The 16,952-nt window shown below is 45.9% G+C and overlaps 1 protein-coding gene across 4 annotated transcripts in view; it reads left to right on the forward strand.

The window, feature by feature from the left end:
• Nucleotides 1–278: 278 nt before the first annotated feature.
• cep350 (centrosomal protein 350) overlaps nt 279–16,952 on the forward strand; it is a 35,330-nt gene continuing 18,656 nt past the window's right edge. Inside the window, exons 1-16 of one of the 4 annotated variants that reach the window (XM_014216688.2) lie at nt 279–724; nt 2,502–2,579; nt 2,960–3,003; nt 3,176–3,290; nt 3,470–3,662; nt 4,047–4,636; nt 4,740–4,853; nt 5,659–5,772; nt 7,007–7,123; nt 8,268–8,914; nt 9,179–9,303; nt 9,975–10,909; nt 11,008–11,167; nt 11,422–11,564; nt 11,675–11,867; nt 16,667–16,881. In XM_014216688.2, the coding sequence (XP_014072163.2) occupies nt 2,507–2,579; nt 2,960–3,003; nt 3,176–3,290; nt 3,470–3,662; nt 4,047–4,636; nt 4,740–4,853; nt 5,659–5,772; nt 7,007–7,123; nt 8,268–8,914; nt 9,179–9,303; nt 9,975–10,909; nt 11,008–11,167; nt 11,422–11,564; nt 11,675–11,867; nt 16,667–16,881 (3,778 nt within the window). In that variant the 5' untranslated portion in view covers nt 279–724; nt 2,502–2,506. The remainder of the gene's footprint in view (nt 725–2,501; nt 2,580–2,959; nt 3,004–3,175; nt 3,291–3,469; nt 3,663–4,046; nt 4,637–4,739; nt 4,854–5,658; nt 5,773–7,006; nt 7,124–8,267; nt 8,915–9,178; nt 9,304–9,974; nt 10,910–11,007; nt 11,168–11,421; nt 11,565–11,674; nt 11,868–16,666; nt 16,882–16,952) is intronic. The other 3 variants (XM_014216687.2, XM_014216686.2, XM_014216689.2) reach the window with 3 other exon arrangements.

The raw sequence follows: 16,952 nt of genomic DNA on the forward strand, positions 1-16,952 counted from the left end.
GGCAGTCAAGCACCCAAGCTACCTGGCTGACGTTGGCTAGCTTGCTACCTACTTCCAGACACAAATGAGAGAACGCCCCAATATGACCATTTTACTCGCCCTAGCAGAGCTGGTAAAAGTAGTTTTCATGTTATCCAGAGCGTTTGTGACTGTAACTGTGCTGCTGGCAACAATTTAATTAAGCTTCTTTGCCGACGTTTACTGACACCGGCCATATTCAACGGGTATTGAGCGTCAGTAGATTCATCAGCTATTCTGTGCTCTGAAATCGTAGTAGATAACCAGAGTGAATTTACGAACGGCACTCTTCGTTCGGACTCGAACTTGAATGCAGTCTCGTGTTGTGAAATCACGTTTCCACCTCCCGCGAGGTTCTGCGGCACCAGTTTCCTGTAGTTATTTTGTTAATGGCGGACAGTCAACGTAACGGACGGGGAAATATCAACACTGTAACCCGGGAAAAGACAACCTGAAAGGCGGGTGGCTAATTATTAATAGAAGCCTTAAACCAAACTCTCCAATACTGAGGCTTTGATAACAGGCGACAGACCTCTGGAAATAAGTTATCTGGTTGATGCTAACAAGCTAGCTGGCTAAAAACTGACAGTAGCCTAGCTACGGTAGCAGCGGCCTGGGGTTTTGGAAAAGTTGGAATTTCTGACCATCAACAAATTAGCTAGCATCACTAGCCATGGACATCTAGATCGGAGCGTCACCCGTACCGGTATGTGGCCACGATTGGCATCTTTTTGAAGTTGTGCAAAATTGCCTTTAAACTAAGCCCCAAACTAACGTTAGCCTTCTAGCTAGCTACAAAGTTAGGTATTTAGCTAATGTCGATAACCCAAAGAAGAACAATCATACTGAATATAGTTTTATTAATATACATATATACTAGTAGTAGCTAGCTAGTTTTCAATACAATGTGTGGTGTAAATCCCCCGTCGGCAAATCCTTAGTTAGCTAGGTAACTAACGTTAGCTAGCTAACAATTTTACCTAACTAGCTAACTACTGTAGGTAGTTATCAAACGAACGCTAGCTAGCTTCACTGAAGAGTCAGCTTTTCTTGATAGTTTCAGTCTCTCATCTAGACATTGAGACAACTAGCTAACGTTAACTACTTGCAAGCAACCGATGTTGTGCTTCAATGTGGACAACGGGACAGTCATGTTTCTGTGAATAAATAATTCTATACAGAATGCAGCCTGTGGCTCAGTTGGTAGAGCATGGTGTGTGCAACACCAGGGTTGTGGGTTCGATTCCCACGGGGGGCCAGTACAAAAAAAAAATGCATGAAATGCATTCACTACTGTAAGTCGCTCTGGATAAGAGCGTCTGCTAAATGACTAAAATGTAAATGTAGGTTGATTTAACTTTTGTGTTCGCAGCCTCACCTTAGTTTAAGAAAACGATTTATTGCAGATTTGTATTAGTAATGATGAATAATGGCTTTTTAAACGTTAAAACACTGAAACTGTAGCTAACGTTGTGTGCCCAGTTATTACACTTGTATTAAAAAGTTGCTGCATTTAAAATATTAGTTTTTGCCTACAATGCCTGATGATTTGCTATGTATGTAGTGAACGAATTGTTGTTGCAGATCTCATATTTTATTGAACACATTGATTTGTGGCTGTCACTTTCAGTTGGCAGAGAGACAGTAAAAAGTGGTAGCTATGAGTGTATGGGGAGTAGGCTAGATCTTGAATGTAACCATAGCATTTGCAATAGTCATTCATGCTAGCCTGAACTGACCACCTTCAAGGAAGTGTTATGTGTTGTTTATGAGTAAACTGTCTTGACATGAGAGGAATGCATGAAGCGTGACATATGGGATGCCAGAATGCCCTGTTTTTTTTCTTCTCCTTTTAACACATCTAGGTAAAGGGACTATTATTGGTTTATTTAACAACATATTAACACTGGGAGAGGGACATGCATTGATTGTGTGCCGCCCTATGGGACTCCTAATCACGGCCGGATGTGATACAGCCTGGATTCGAACCAGGGACTGTAGTGACGCCTCTTGCACAGAGATGCAGTGCCCTAGACCGCTACGCCACTCGGGAGCCAAATACATAAACCTTGTTAGTTATTTGCTGTAGGACCGGTTTTAAACAGTAGTGCAACCTCTCTTGAGTCAGCAGTCTGTCATGAAAGACAAATGTGCCATTTCCTAGACAACCATATATATGTATAATTCATCCTGTTTTGACCCACTGCACATAGAGGTGCTTGTCCCAGTCACTTGGATTATCTGCCTGCCACTACCTTTAATGTTGTTTGTCTTCAGTGTTTCTGCTCAGGAAGTTTGTTTTCTGTGTACTCTGTTTTCCGAGGTAGATGGCAGCATAAAAGTACTGCTGCTGACATTAGATTCCTTTTTCTCACTTACAGCTACTCAGTAAACTGTATTTATTGATCAGATGGTTGTCTTGGTGAAATGTTATCAAGTATATTTCCTTACTTCATTACTGTCCTCTACTATTCCAATTGAAGGTGTGATGTGGAGCTCCAAGCGGAGTGAGCCACACCTGAGTCCCCCGGCGCAGCCTACTAGGCAGGACAACGGGAGAGGTCAGCTTCTTAATGTCTCTTATGCTATTATTATCCTTTTTATATCAGTGCAACATCCTACTGTCTGGCACACTGAAGTAATAAGGACTTGGGATACTCCTCCATGTCACCTCAAATGTGTCTATCACAGGAGGTTGGTGTTAGCTTAATTGGGGAGAACGGGCTCGTTTTAATGACTGGAGTTCAATGGTATCAAGCACATGGTTTCCAGGTGTTTGATGCCATTCCATTTGTTCTGTTCTGGACATTATTATGATCCGTCCTGCCCTCAGCAGCCTCCTGTGGTGTCTATGGGGCTGCAAAGACTTTGTTTACCTTTTTGTGTTGCCTTTTTTCTTTACCCCGTGTTTCTTTTCACTGAAATGCGTTTCTCCACTCAGAGCTGTCAGCTGCATGGACAAGTCTGAATCAGACCAAAGCTGCTGTAAGTAAGCTAATATTTACAATGTCTGATTTTACTGTTTCTCTCTTTGAGGGGAGACACCCTTAATGTAATTACTCATGGCCTGTGGTATTTGTGATGTCTGTCTGGACTCTGAAGTGACTTCTTGTTCTACATTGTGTATCTGAGGCAGGCGCTCTTGTTTTCCTTGCAGTTGCGGCACATTGAGAACCGCCTGGAGGCAGCTCCTGGCTCTGGGGTTCTGCTGGAATCCATCATGGATACAAAGAAAAGCTCTGGGGGCGCCACCAGGAAAGTCAGCCGCAGAGGTGAGGCACCCAATGGGATAGCTAATCCTTGGAAGCCATGGTTACTATTTATAGAGCAAGGTTCTCCCTCGAACTGGACTTGGCAGCAGGCATCATCATTACTTTGCAGATGCAAGTGTAATTCATTTTACATTGCAAGGTTAGTTTGCAGGGATCTAACCCTATCTCTCCTGACTCAGATGGGCGGCGCACAGAGGACTGCTCTCAGGCAGGTGGAACCTCCAAGTCCAGCACAAGGAGTCGTCGCAGCCCAGACAAGAGCTCCCGCAGCCCAGACAAGAGCTCCCGCAGCCCCCTGAGGAACACCACACAGGACAGCAATGTCCGTAGGAACAACTGTGTGGAGTTCAAGGAGCCTCTGGCTTCCTATAGGTATGCACTGTTAAAACACTCCGATTTTTATGAGATGTATAAAAGAAAAAAAATTCAGAAGTTCATTTCTACCTTATTTACTCATGTTTGCTGCGACTGAGTGGAGGTTGTGCTATGATACAGGACAAAAGGTTGTTTTTTTCAGTCCCTGACTGTAATCCTATAAGGCCTGTTGTCAGAGGATGGTCGTTAAGTGGCTACTTCAAAATAGTCCTTTTATACTAATAACCGCCACATCTACATGTGTAAGTCTTTGCACATAAAAGGATGCCATTCAAAGCCATGTGATCTTGACACCTCCCACTCGAGTAGCCTGTTTTCTGAGGTTTTTGTAAATAGCAACGAGACAATTTGTTTCTGCTCTAATCATCCTGCTGCCCCTAGGGAAGCGACTCCACCACCCCTGACCTCCTCCCAGCTGGAGGCCCACAGTCTGCGGTCGGAGGTGGCTAACCCCCCTCCCCCGGACTCCCGTCTCAGCCAGCTGGTCTACCAGAGCGACACCCGAGACCAGCAAACCCGCCGAGACCTGGACAGCACACACTCGTCTGCTCTGGACAGCACCGTGGTGCGCTACCTCAACGACCGGCCCGCGCTGGATGCCCTGCGTCCCCCAAGCCACGCTACTGCAACCAGAGACCTTCACAGGGAGGAGGGCCTGGAGGACAGGTCCAAAGCACACACCCTGGAGTGCCCGGCACCACCCTCAGCAGAGAACTCTTCGTCCTCCAGTCCTGGCTCAGCCTCCCAGCGGCTGGAAAACTTAAGGCGAAGGCAGCCGGACGACAAGCTGGAGAAGCTGAAGGAGCGGATCCGCAGGCAGAGAGAGCACCTGGAGGAGGCTGCAGAGAGAGACGGGTTGCTGGGGTACCTGGATCAGCCAGTGGGCATCGCTGGAGCTGTGGAGAAAACCACCGTACCCACGGCTAAAGTGCGCAAAGTGGCAGCCGCACCTCCAGCACCTATATACAAAGGTAAGGTCCACTGGATAGATGCAGTTGCACTGGATGTAAAAATAGCATTACATAATTCCTTCAAACCAAATCTTATGTAACCCAATCACTTGTCCCATATCAGGTTTCAGCAGTAGTGAGACAAAGATCCGCACTCCTGATGGGAAAGTGTGGCGAGAGGAGGAGTTCCACAACCTGAGCAGAGAGATATACAGAGACCTGTCTCGCCAGCTCTCAGGTGGGCACCGAGCAGTAGATGTCAGATCACAGAACACACACTATTATATGCTACATAATAATCCCTGTAGTACAGAGTTGTAGGTTGTGATTCAATGCACTGTTGAGATGAACTGCCAACTCAACGCTCAATAGAGTCAATGGGCTGTTGCGATCAAATGGACAGTGTAGTTGGTTGTCCTGTTTCATAATAGGCTATAAATGTATCTGACAGTCCGGTTTCAAGCTCCTGTGCATAAATGCTGCTCTGCCTTTTCAAACTGCCCTGGAAATTAGATGGCATTAGATACGCACCAGTAATTTCAGGAGGACTGAGACCTATTTGACCTATCCCAATCAACTGTTTCCTTTAAGAAATAATGCAACTGTCCTTTTTGATATGAGGATAATGCTGAGAAAGAAATGCCACCAAAGAAATCTGAGTGTTCTCTTTTTTTAAATGTAGGAAAACCTCACCGCAGTCATCAAGTTTTCGCTGCAGCAGACTTTCCTTGCATTTTGCCACAACTGCAGCACAGCTCATTTCCCATAGTTTTGTATGACTGCTTGAAGATTTTTCTTCTCTCAAAGTCTCTCTTCTTTGTCCTCCCTGGCTCTCTGCTGATGCCTAGGCTTCCACCCAAGTGTAGGAGCCAAAGCGCTCAGCTTCTTCCTTTACGCTGACACAGTCCACCAGCTTCCTATTCAATAGCTTTGTTTTGCATCCAGATTTATTTGTTGTGCTGCTTTTTGTAATTTGATAGTTCTGTTCATTTCTACTCTTTTGTGCTCAGACTGTCATGTCATCTCCTTTCTCCCAATTTTAGACAGTACCAAGCCCCAGCAGCGGCCCACAGAGAAGGCTAAGGAGAGGAAGCCGTCCAAGCCTGTGAGGAAAGTCCATAAATCAGCTTCTGTTCCTGACCCAAAGACCAAGCCAGGTAGGATCTTTTTTCCTCTTTCTCTCTCTCTTTCTTTCAACCTCCTTGTAGTGCTTACTCATCTTGGGTCTATGCATTCAATAGAAGATGTCAAACTTACTTCAATATTGTGTGTAGGTTAGGTGCTAAAACTCATTAATAATCATTGTGAAGCCAAGGGGTCTTTCACAAAGGGGAACCCCCCTCAGTAGGAGACTACAAATCACATTTATTTTGGTTCATCAGTTACTGTGCAGTATGCACACTGAACCTGATCAGGCATATCACAGTGAATACATTTGGCAGGCCCGTACCACAGAAGGCCTCTCTTAACTGTGTGCTAGTCAACAGGCCCCTCTGTTTGTGTGGGAGTGCCAGCATTTAGTCTCTTATCTTCAAAGATATGTCCAGAATGTATCACATGCTGATTGCAAGCAAGCAGCGGCCTAGAGGCACACTATCTGGAATGCAGATGCGTCCCAGTTCAGCTGGGCTCGCCATACCAGCTCTGACAGCTGAGAACAGACACCCTTTACAGGGCCCATACCAGTCTCTCAATTTAAGGGCCTTTATTGGCATGGGAAACTTATGTTTACATTGCCAAAGCATGTGAAATGGATAATAAACAAAAGTGAAATAAAAAATGTACAGTAAACATTACTCACAAAAGTTCCAAAAGAAAATACATTTCAAATGTCATTAAGTCTATATAGAGTATTGTAATGATGTGCAAATAGTTAAAGTACAAAAGGGAAAATAAATAAACATCTCTCTCTCCTTCCCAGTGCAGTGGAAAGTGAGATGACTGTGGTATAACCTAGTCTTATCCTGTCATCCAGCTATCCTCCCCTTCTACCCTGCTGCTGGCCTCTGCTCCCAGTCCGCTCACTAAAAATAGCCCTCTGAAATCTGTGATCAAGTTCCTTTACCAAACAGAAACAGCTGCTGGTCTTTATATTTTCTGTTGATTTCAGATGGTGCATAATTGAGCCAAACTCATTACGTTTGATGATGCAGCTCTAAAATAATTGATCTCCAAAGACATTCAAAGTAGAGAGAGAAATCATGTTTTTGTCTCTCTTTTGGGGACATGAAGATCCTTGCACTTCAATAATACAATATTAGGGTTTTATGTGATTCATTTAAGTTGTAAATCTTGGCTCTCTGAGAAACAATCCTAACGTAAGTCATTACTGCAGAACTCAACACTGATTATGACCTGTGTGTTTTCTTTATGTCTTCGCTGTTGCTGCAGTGATTAGCACCACGTCATGGCGGGAGGGCCAGAAGATGGTGAAGATGGTACTGGGTCCCGCTCCACGTCTGCCTCAAGAGCAAAGGCCAGAGCCCACAGACAGACTGGCCAGGACAGGTGGGATTTGAGACCTGCATACTACCCTCACTCCTCTCTGCTCTGCTTGGCCTTCCCCCCTCTCCTCCAACCCCTCCCCTCTCCTCCACCCCCTCCTCGTTCCACCTTGCCTACACCCCTCCCCCATCTCTCTCATCCCCCTCCACAACATTTACAGTCAAATCAAATCTAACTTTATTTGTCAGCACTATGTAAAACCAGACAGCAGTTGATGGTCTGGCAAAACCAAAAATGTGTGACAAAGCAATCGTGTTAGTAGTGGATATTGTTACATTATATGTGGTGTTCATGTTTTTTTTGTGTTGTTTGCATGTTAAAAGGTGTACAGTGCCCTGCGACAGACAGTCGGCATGGCTAAAGGAATATCAATAAATAAAGGGGTTGTCGTCTCTTCCAGCACACAGGCACATTAGCAAACATTGGCTGTCAGTGACCGAAATTAATTAAGATTGACTAGCCGTTTCTGACTGACTGCACAATTCAGCACGGTCTGGTTTCCAGTGGTTGTCCCTGTGCTAGACTCAAATACACGGAGGAATTGGAGTGAGGCATAAAGGGTTGTACTGCCACTATTCTAAGACAATAACAGATCAGCCAGGTCTGAGTTCACATAGAATATCATACAGCTAATGCATCTAGCCATGTCTACTTCTTATCCGTGTTCATAAACATTTACTAGTCACAATTTGCTACTACTAGAATTGGGATGATTTGCTAAGATCTTTTGACTTGAGGACTACAATAAAAACAGTTACTAAATGGAATCAGAGTTGAATCTAAAGGCATTCAGCCATGGCATTCTAAACATTCTCATTTTGTTAGCTAGATAACATTGGCATAACAAACTAGCTACTTCTGTGCAAATTAAGTGTTTGTTGTTATTTAAAGAAACACCTGTGAAAGTGTTTATGGTTGAACTTTGAAGTTTTCCTTATACAAATTATTGCTCAAAACCTTCTGGGAAAATGGAGATGTGATTAAATGCCTAAAAAACAAAACAATGCTGTTAAAAATGTTAACTTTGACAGCCCTAATGGCGACCAATATTTCCCACCTAATCATGCACTCAAAACATTTTCCTTTCCATTAACAATAATATGAGTCACCAATCAGTACCCTTTGTGTCTTTACAAATCTTTTCCAGGACCCCTTCCCCGGTCAAATTCAGACCACCGTCCGGAGCTGATGCGTCGGTCCAGACCCAGCAGCCGAGACAGGACCACCCATCCCAACCTTCAGTCTGCAGGCCCAGCCAAGGACAGGGCCCCCAACACAGACAACCTCTCTACAGATATCCGGGGCATCCTGGATGACCTGCAGCTGAAGAGCAGAGCAGAGGAGCGAGGTCCAGCGGATCCCAGGAGAGGTTCAGAGTCCAGGGCCAGAACCACAGCATGGACTACTGGTGGCACCTCCTTATGGGGCTCCCGCAGTGCCAGCCCCGCCAAGCGCAACAAGCCAGAGCCCTCAGAACCAGCGCCCAGGAAGAGGCACTACGATGCCGACTCAGTGCGCCAGTACATCGCCCGGCAACAGGAGGAGCGCAAGAAACGTCAGGTGGAGGAGCGGAGGGCCCAGAGGGAGGAGGCGGAGAGGAAGAGCCAACGTCTGCAGGAGCTGTACAGGAAGCAGAGAGAGGGGGTAGCCAATAAGGGCCCTGCAGTACCGGAAAGCCCAGTACAGAAACGCCTGCAGGAGACATACACCAAACTACTACTGGGACAGGCTCAGCTAGGAGAGGAACCTCTGCCTTCCCAGACACAGCCAGCATCTGCCACAGTCATTTACCAGGTAAAGGCATCTTTAGTTGTAATGGGGATGAAGCCCTCGCCGTCCCCTTACTCGCATGGCAGGCTTTAGTGAAAATGGGGATGGTATGGCCGGTGTGTCAAATGCAATTCATAGCTGCTCTTGTTATGTAAAGTGACCAATATGTGAAATAGTAACATGTAGAATTACCCTCAGTTTAACTCCTCAAGTTGCCTGTAGGAAATGACACCTCTCATGTGGTGAGTGGAACTAGCTATGAGTTATTTGTGGTGTGTTCCCGTATAGCAGAAGTCCCTGTACCAGCCATCCGGAGAGTCGGACAAGGAGAACAAGAGACAGGAGAGACCCCAGAGTGCCTCCTCCAGCAGTGACCTGTCTCTTTCTGAGCCTCCGCCCCCTCCACTCTCAAGGTCATTATATATGTAAACTTTTCCACTAGCACTGTCTAGTGTAGAGGCCCAAAACAAAGCACAGAACCATAGTACTTCCTCATAGCGAAGCAACAGAGCCAATAAGGAATTGTTTCTTTCTAAACTGTCTGTTTCCATGGGCACTCCTAGCAGCGTTTGAAAACATGGTGGCGTATGCTCGGTTAACCTTAAAACAGGGAATTTCCAGTGCTATTTTGGATTCAACAGTTGCATCAGATGACTCTCTGTGTAAATGTATGTCTGGTCCTTGCGTGGGGTAAACATTACGGTATGTAATCTGTAATCTGCATAATGTTCATACGCTCTTGAGTTGCTATGCAGTTCTTGGAATTTTGTTGACTTGATCCTTGGCCCTGAACATGTTTGCTTGTATAGTGAACACATAGGTTGTTCTCAGAAGCTCATGGTTGGACTGTACAAACCACATATTTTAATGGCTGCATGCACATTTAGATGTCTTAAATCCTTGTAAACCTTTGACATAGCCTATGGACAATATCGCTGAGTACTAAAATGCTATGAGTCCATATACTAAAGGACTTTGAGTCCATAAAACAATATTTCCAGTGTTTCCGAGCCCTTTGTTTGAATACACTTTTAAAAAGTGTAGTATATTTGAATACTAATCCTCCGCTCTCTTCTTCCTGTAGGAATGAGTTGGGCTTGGGAGTTCCATCGTGGCTGCAGCCGGACCGCCTGAGTTCTGCAGTCAGACCCTCCACCACTCTGGCTCCACCCACCGACCAGCTCTTCTCCCCACTCTTAGGCCCGGAAAAAGCAGGGAGCTCTGGTGGGAGGGGAACCAACCCCCCAGCCCGGCCCCAGCACTCCACTCTCAATGGAGCTGGCAACAAGACCAAGATGAACCGCATTGAGGCCCTGAAAGCCACCGCTGCGTCCCTGTCCACTCGCATAGAGAGTGAAGCGAGGAAACTGGCTGGCGCAGGGATCAACTATAGCTGTGCATGGGACATGGACGTGACTGGTCTGACCCCTCCGGATGACGGCCACTGGGCCAAGCCTGTGAGCCCACCGGTCAGAGAGAGAGCTGATGCTGCTGACGAGCTGTCCATGAGGATACAGAGGCTGCTGAGTGCTGGCCAGAGCACATACAATGGAGCTCTCCCAGGGGTGGGCAACCTGCACAGCTTCAGAGAGCAGAGAGACAGGACCTCTGCTCCAGGCAGCAGGCCCCAGACAGCCCCAGGCCTCGGCTCCCATAAGGAGCCAGAGTTGGAGAAGGGAGGGAAGACCATCACCCATGACTCCAGTGGTGAGTCCATCAGTGAGGGCCCACTGCTGAGCGAATGCAGCCTGTCGGAGGGCGACGGGAGCCCCCTCACCAACATAAAGGGGGTCCCAAAACCAGCAGAGCATCTCGGGGCTCTGGACTTCTGTGCAGGCCAGCGGGAGGGCTTCCAGCCCATCTCTCACTTCCAGAGAGAGGCAGAGAAGTACCCGGGCCTCAGCCCCCTCTCTCAGCAACGGGACAGCAGCCGTGGCCCATGGGAGGAACTGGCCAAGGGAAGCCCTCATAGTGTCATCAACATCTTCACCAAGAACCACCTGCTCAACCACACCAAAGGTTAGCCAACACATTTACACACCCAACTGTATCCTTATTGTTTTGAGTGAAGAATGAACGTTTAAACAATAATCTGTTCCTCTGGCTTCTCCCTGCAGTTGGAGGAGAGGAGCGAGCAGACCGGAGTTCCCCTCCTGTGCATTGTGGCCTGTCTGCAGCCAGTTTGGTGGATGGGGCACCAATGTATGAGGATGACTTTGTGTCATCCTTTAGCAGCGGCGGCAGCAGCCAATATAAGAAAAGATACAACGGACGCAGGTAAGGAGGGTTTCTACCACTGTCATGTGACAGGGTGCTGCTATCTGAATACTGCTTTCATGCAATAAAAACATCATTTGGGGAAAAAAAAACAGTAAAAATGACAGGATTAACCACAAGGTGGCACTCATGTCACATGGATGACAGAGAAGACTGGCAGGGAGTTTGGAAGTTGTCTTAGTAGTCTTTTTGTGGTTGTTAGATGCACGTGATGTGGGACTTGAACCATCTTTTATCTCAATGTCTCATTGCAGTGTCACGAGTGGGAACAGTCACTATGATGAGTTGATGAGTCGCAGGTCCCCTTATGACACCAGGACTGTAGACCTGCCATCCCATCACTCCTCAGGCTCCACACCAGTATCTTCACCTCACTCAAAGGGCTCTGTGAAAAGGGGTGAGATTTCCACCATAAAATAACCACTTTCCCTGAAATGATGCTATCAAGTGACCATTTTTTACCAGTGAAAGTGTCTCTGCTCTAAAGAGTTTCTCCCCTCTCTTTAGGCTCTGCTTCAGACAAGAGTGATGCCACTCTGGTGGAGGAGCAGAGGAGCCCCTGCTACCCGGGCTTGGAGGCCCTGACTAGAGACTCCAGATGGGGAGGCTCAGTTTCCGAGAGAAGCTCTGTCCACAACCTGGTGAAGAGCGCCTACTCTGACTGTACACTAGGTGGCGCCTCGGGCGACACACTCCGCAGGTAAGTGGCCTCAGCCAAGCCCAGAACTCTTCTGAGGGGCTTAGGGGGATTCCCAGGAGCTTGAATATCTTCCTTGACCTTCAGTTATTACTGGTATTTCTGAGCACATTTGAGTGGGGATATTATTTTTGAAGGCATACAGTTGAAGTCAGAAGTTTACATACACCTTAGCCAAATACATTTAAACTCAGTTTTTCACAGTTCCTGACATTTAATCCAAGTAAAAATTCCCCGTCTTAGGTCAGTTAGGATCACCACTTTATTTTAAGAATGTGAAATGTCAGAATAATAGTACAGAGAATGATTTATTCCAGCTTTTATTTCTTTCATCACATTCCCAGTGGGTCAGAAGTTTACATACACTCAATTAGTATTTGGTAGCATTGCCTTTAAATTGTTTAACTTGGGTCAAACGTTTTGGGTAGCCTTCCACAAGCTTCCCACAATAAGTTTGGTGAATTTTGGCCCATTCCTCCTGATAGAGCTGGTGTAACTGAGTCATGTTTGTAGGCCTCCTTGCACGTACACACCTATTCAGTTTTCTATGGGATTGAGGTCAGGGCTTTGTGATGGCCACTTGGGGTCATTGTCCATTTGGAAGACCCATTTGCGACCAAGCTTTAACTTCCTGACTGATGTCTTGAGATGTTGCTTTAATATATCCACATACATTTCCTACCTCATGATGCCATCTATTTTGTGAAGTGCACCAGTCCCTCCTGCAGCAAAGCACCCCCACAACATGATGCTACCACCCCCGTGCTTCACGGTTGGGATGTTCTTCGGCTTGCAAGCCTCCCCCTTTTTCCTCCAAACATAACGATGTCATTATGGCCAAACAGTTTTATTTTTGTTTCATCAGACCAGAGGACATTTCTCCAAAAAGTACGATCTTTGTCCCCATTGTGCAGTTGCAAACCGTAGTCTGGCTTTTTTATGGAGGTTTTGGAGCAGTGGCTTCTTCCTTGCTGAGCGACCTTTCAGGTTATGTCGATATAGGACTCGTTTTACTGTGGATATAGATACTTTTGTACCTGTTTCCTCCAGCATCTTGACAAGGTCCTTTGCTGTTGTTCTGGGATTTATTTGCACTTTTCGCACCAAAGTACGTTCATCTCTAGGAGACAGAACGCGTCTCCTTCCTGAGCGGTATGACGGCTGCATGGTGCCATGGTGTTTATACTTGCGTACTATTGTTTGTACAGACAACGTGGTACCTTCAGGCATTTGGAAATTGCCCCCAAGGATGAACCAGACTTGTGGAGGTCTACACTTTTTTTCTAAGGTCTTGGTTGATTTCTTTAGATTTTCCCATGATGTCAAGCAAAGAGGCACTGAGTTTGAAGGGAGGCCTTGAAATACATCCACAGGTACACCTCCAATTGACTCAAATGATGTCAATTAGCCTATCAGAAGCTTCTAAATTATAAGTGAAATAATCTGTAAACAATTGTTGGAAAAATTACTTGTGTCATGCAAAAAGTAGATGTCCTAACCGACTTAACAAAACTATAGTTTGTTAACAAGAAATTTGTGTAGTGGTTGAAAATGAGTTTTAATGACTCCAACCTAAGTGTATGTAAACTTCTGACTTCAACTGTATATGGCAGAGTTTCTGGATCAAATAGATTAGAGACTTAGGTGGTGGGTGTGGCAATGGGCCCGGTCTGCCATCTGCACAGCTGGAGTTTAGAGACATTTTTAGACTCTTTTAGAGGCCCCCCCATCTTGATGATGTAGAGACATTTTTATAATTAAGCCAATTCTCTGCAATTCTACAAATTTCTCCCATGGAGCTGAGAGAAAGTGTGGCAATTTGTAAAGCTAATTTCCTCATTCTATGCATTTTTCTATGGCTAATGCTGTTATTTTGCTCAAACATAATAAAATCAATACTGCTAGATTCTTTGTTTTTGGAATTTTCAATTCTCCCTGACTGTCTAGCTTTTATTTTGTTGATTGTTAGTTCTCAAAGATTATATTATATAAAAAATATCTATAGGTCCCTCATCGTTTTTACGTACTATATATATGGTTTTTAGTCATTTAAGTTCACACTGAAAGCGTTTTTCCATCCTGATTTCTGCCCCCACCCCCACCCCCCAAGGATTTCAATGGCAGAAAAATCGCTGTATGGCACATAATGCTGCTTTCTAATACACATTTCTGGTCTATTGGTTTCACTGTGCAGTCTCACTTCAGGGAGAGTAATGATTAAGTGAACCCTGGCTTCCAAAGACCAGCGCTGCACCCCATACTATTTACACAGTTCAAATGACTGGAGAGAATATTGAAGTGAACTTGGGACACCTCATCAGCCACAGTGTTCTCTCTACAAAGTATCTCTCTGCCAACATAAAGATGAATCTTAAAACCTCTGTCAGGTCTGAGCAGTGAATGTGGTCTTTTCAGTTAAGTACCACATGGGGCACCCCTGTTGTTCCACTCACTCAATGTCCTTTGCTAACTCAACACTTTGGAACGCTTATTTTGCTAAGGCTATATAAACTCAGCAAAAAAAGAAACGTCCTCTCACGGTCAACTGTTTATTTTCAGTAAACTTAACATGTGTAAATATTTGTATGAACATAACAAGATTCAAGAAGACATAAACTGAACAAGTTCCGCAGACATGTGACTAACATAAATTGAATAATGTGTCACTGAACAAAAGGGGGGGGGTCAAAATCAAAAGTAACAGTCAGTATCTGGTGTGGCCACCAGCTGCATTAAGTACTGCAGTGCATCTCCTCATGGACTGCACCAGATTTGCCAGTTCTTGCTGTGAGGTGTTACCCCACTCTTCCACCAAGGCACATGCAAGTTCCCGGATATTTCTGGGGGGGAAATGTCCCTAGCCCTCACCCTCCGATCCAACAGGTCCCAGACGTGCTCAATGGAATTGAGATCCGGGCTCTTCGCTGGCCATGGCAGAACACTGACATTCCTGTCTTGCAGGAAATCACGCACAGCACGAGCAGTATGGCAGGTGGCATTGTCATGCTGGAGGGTCATGTCAGGATGAGCCTGCAGGAAGGGTACCACATGAGGGAGGAGGATGTCTTCCCTGTAACACACAGCGTTGAGATTGCCTGCAATGACAACAAGCTCAGTCCGATGATGCTATGACATACCGCCCCAGACCATGACAGACCCTCCACCTCCAAATCGATCCCGCTCCAGAGTACAGGCCTCAGTGTAACGCTCATTCCGTCGACGATGAACGTGAATTCGAGCATCACCCCTGGTGAGACAAAACCGTGACTCGTTAGTGAAGAGCACTTTTTGCCAGTCCTGTCTGGTCCAGCAATGATGGGTTTGTGCCCATAGGTGACGTTGCTGCCGGTGATGTCTGGTGAGGACCTGCCTTACAACAGGCCTACAAGCCCTCAGTCCAGCGTCTCTTAGCCTATTGCGGACAGTCTGAGCACTGATGGAGGGATTGTGTGTTCCTGGTGTAACTCGGGCAGTTGTTGTTGCCATCCTGTACCTGTCCCTCAGGTGTGATGTTTGGATGTACTGATCCTGTGCAGGTGTTGTTACACATGGTTTGTCATTGCGAGGACGATCAGCTGTCCATCCTGTCTCCCTGTAATAGCACTGTCTTAGGTGTCTCACAGTGCGGACATTGCAATTTATTGCCCTGGCCACATCTGCAGTCCTCATGCCTTCTTGCAGCATGCCTAAGGCACACTCACACAGATGAGCAGGGACCCTGGGCATCTTTATTATGGTATTTTTCAGACTCAATAGAAAGGCCTCTTTAGTGTCCTAAGTTTTCGTAACTGTGACCTTAATTGCCTACCATCTGTAAGCTGTTAGTGTCTTAACGATCGTTCCACAGGTGCGTGTTCATTAATTGATTATGGTTCATTGAACATGCATGGGAAACAGTGTTTAAACCCTTTACAATGAAGATCTGTGAAGTTATTTGGATTTTTACGAATTATCTTTGAAAGACAGGGTCCTGAAAAGGGGACGTTTCTTTTTTTTGCTGAGTATATTTGGGCATAGAGGCTAAACACTAATAATTAAAATGTGTTTAGGAGCTGTAGTTCAGAGTGCCAGGGAAAGTAGTGGTGTTGCTCTGGTTCTGGCTGAAGGGTCTGCAGCAGCCAGCCTCACGCCGTCGAGAAGAGGGGGGTTGGGGGGCTAGCATAACACTGACTCTTTTGATTGGGCTGCACAGTGGTCAAATCTCCCCATTGCAAAATGGTCACGTCGCCAGGCAGAGTTCTCTCCTGTGACATTTGAGCATCCTCAGCGGCATTTAAAAAATATATCAGATTCCCTCCATACCGTTCTGTCTGTGATTTGATAACATTCATAATCCAGTCCTTAATGCTGCAGTTGTTGGTAAGGTAAAGCACTGGGTGCTTGCTTGGGTGCACTAGCAGTTAGGGCATCAGAGAGGCACCACTGTCCACTACAGTGTCTGTTTCCAGTTAGGAAGCTGAAGCATATATCATCATGGATTAGACATTGTTGCCTGTTCCACTGGTTCAAAGCAGCACAATATGGTCATTGATACCGTTATTTCAGCTTAACATACTTCGGATGGCTTTCCTGGGGCACCCTTTCCTTGATTCTGTTAGTCCCTGGTTCCCATTTCACCTTGTTACAGTGCTCTGTATAGCACACATACCTGAAGTCAAACGGAGTAGGAAAAGTCAATTTTATTTAAATTACTTTTTCAAACAATAATCCAGCCTTATTTAAATTGACAGTTAGAAATGGGACATGATATTTATTTTCAGAAAGCATGCATATGAATACATTTGTTTTTTTCTTGTTTACAGTTTGGGCTTGGACAATAAGAAATCCCCCAGAAGCCCTGGCCTGTCTCCAGCTGGCTCTCCTATAGGCTCAGGTTCTCCTCGTGTCTCTCCAAGCAACGCCTCCCTAGCTGGGGCAGACAGCCTGGGCCTGGGGTCCGGCTCCCCTCACTCCTCAGCCCGCCCCAGCTCATCCTCATCCCTGTCGTCTGCAGCCAGAGCAGAGCCCAAGGCTGCAGGTATAGAACCTAGAAACACCCGCTCAGCAGTTTAAATACATACCAGTATTGCCTATCTACAGTGCCTTCAG

The sequence above is a fragment of the Salmo salar genome, chromosome ssa10 (genome assembly GCF_905237065.1).
Source record: "Salmo salar chromosome ssa10, Ssal_v3.1, whole genome shotgun sequence".
NCBI lineage: Eukaryota > Metazoa > Chordata > Actinopteri > Salmoniformes > Salmonidae > Salmo > Salmo salar.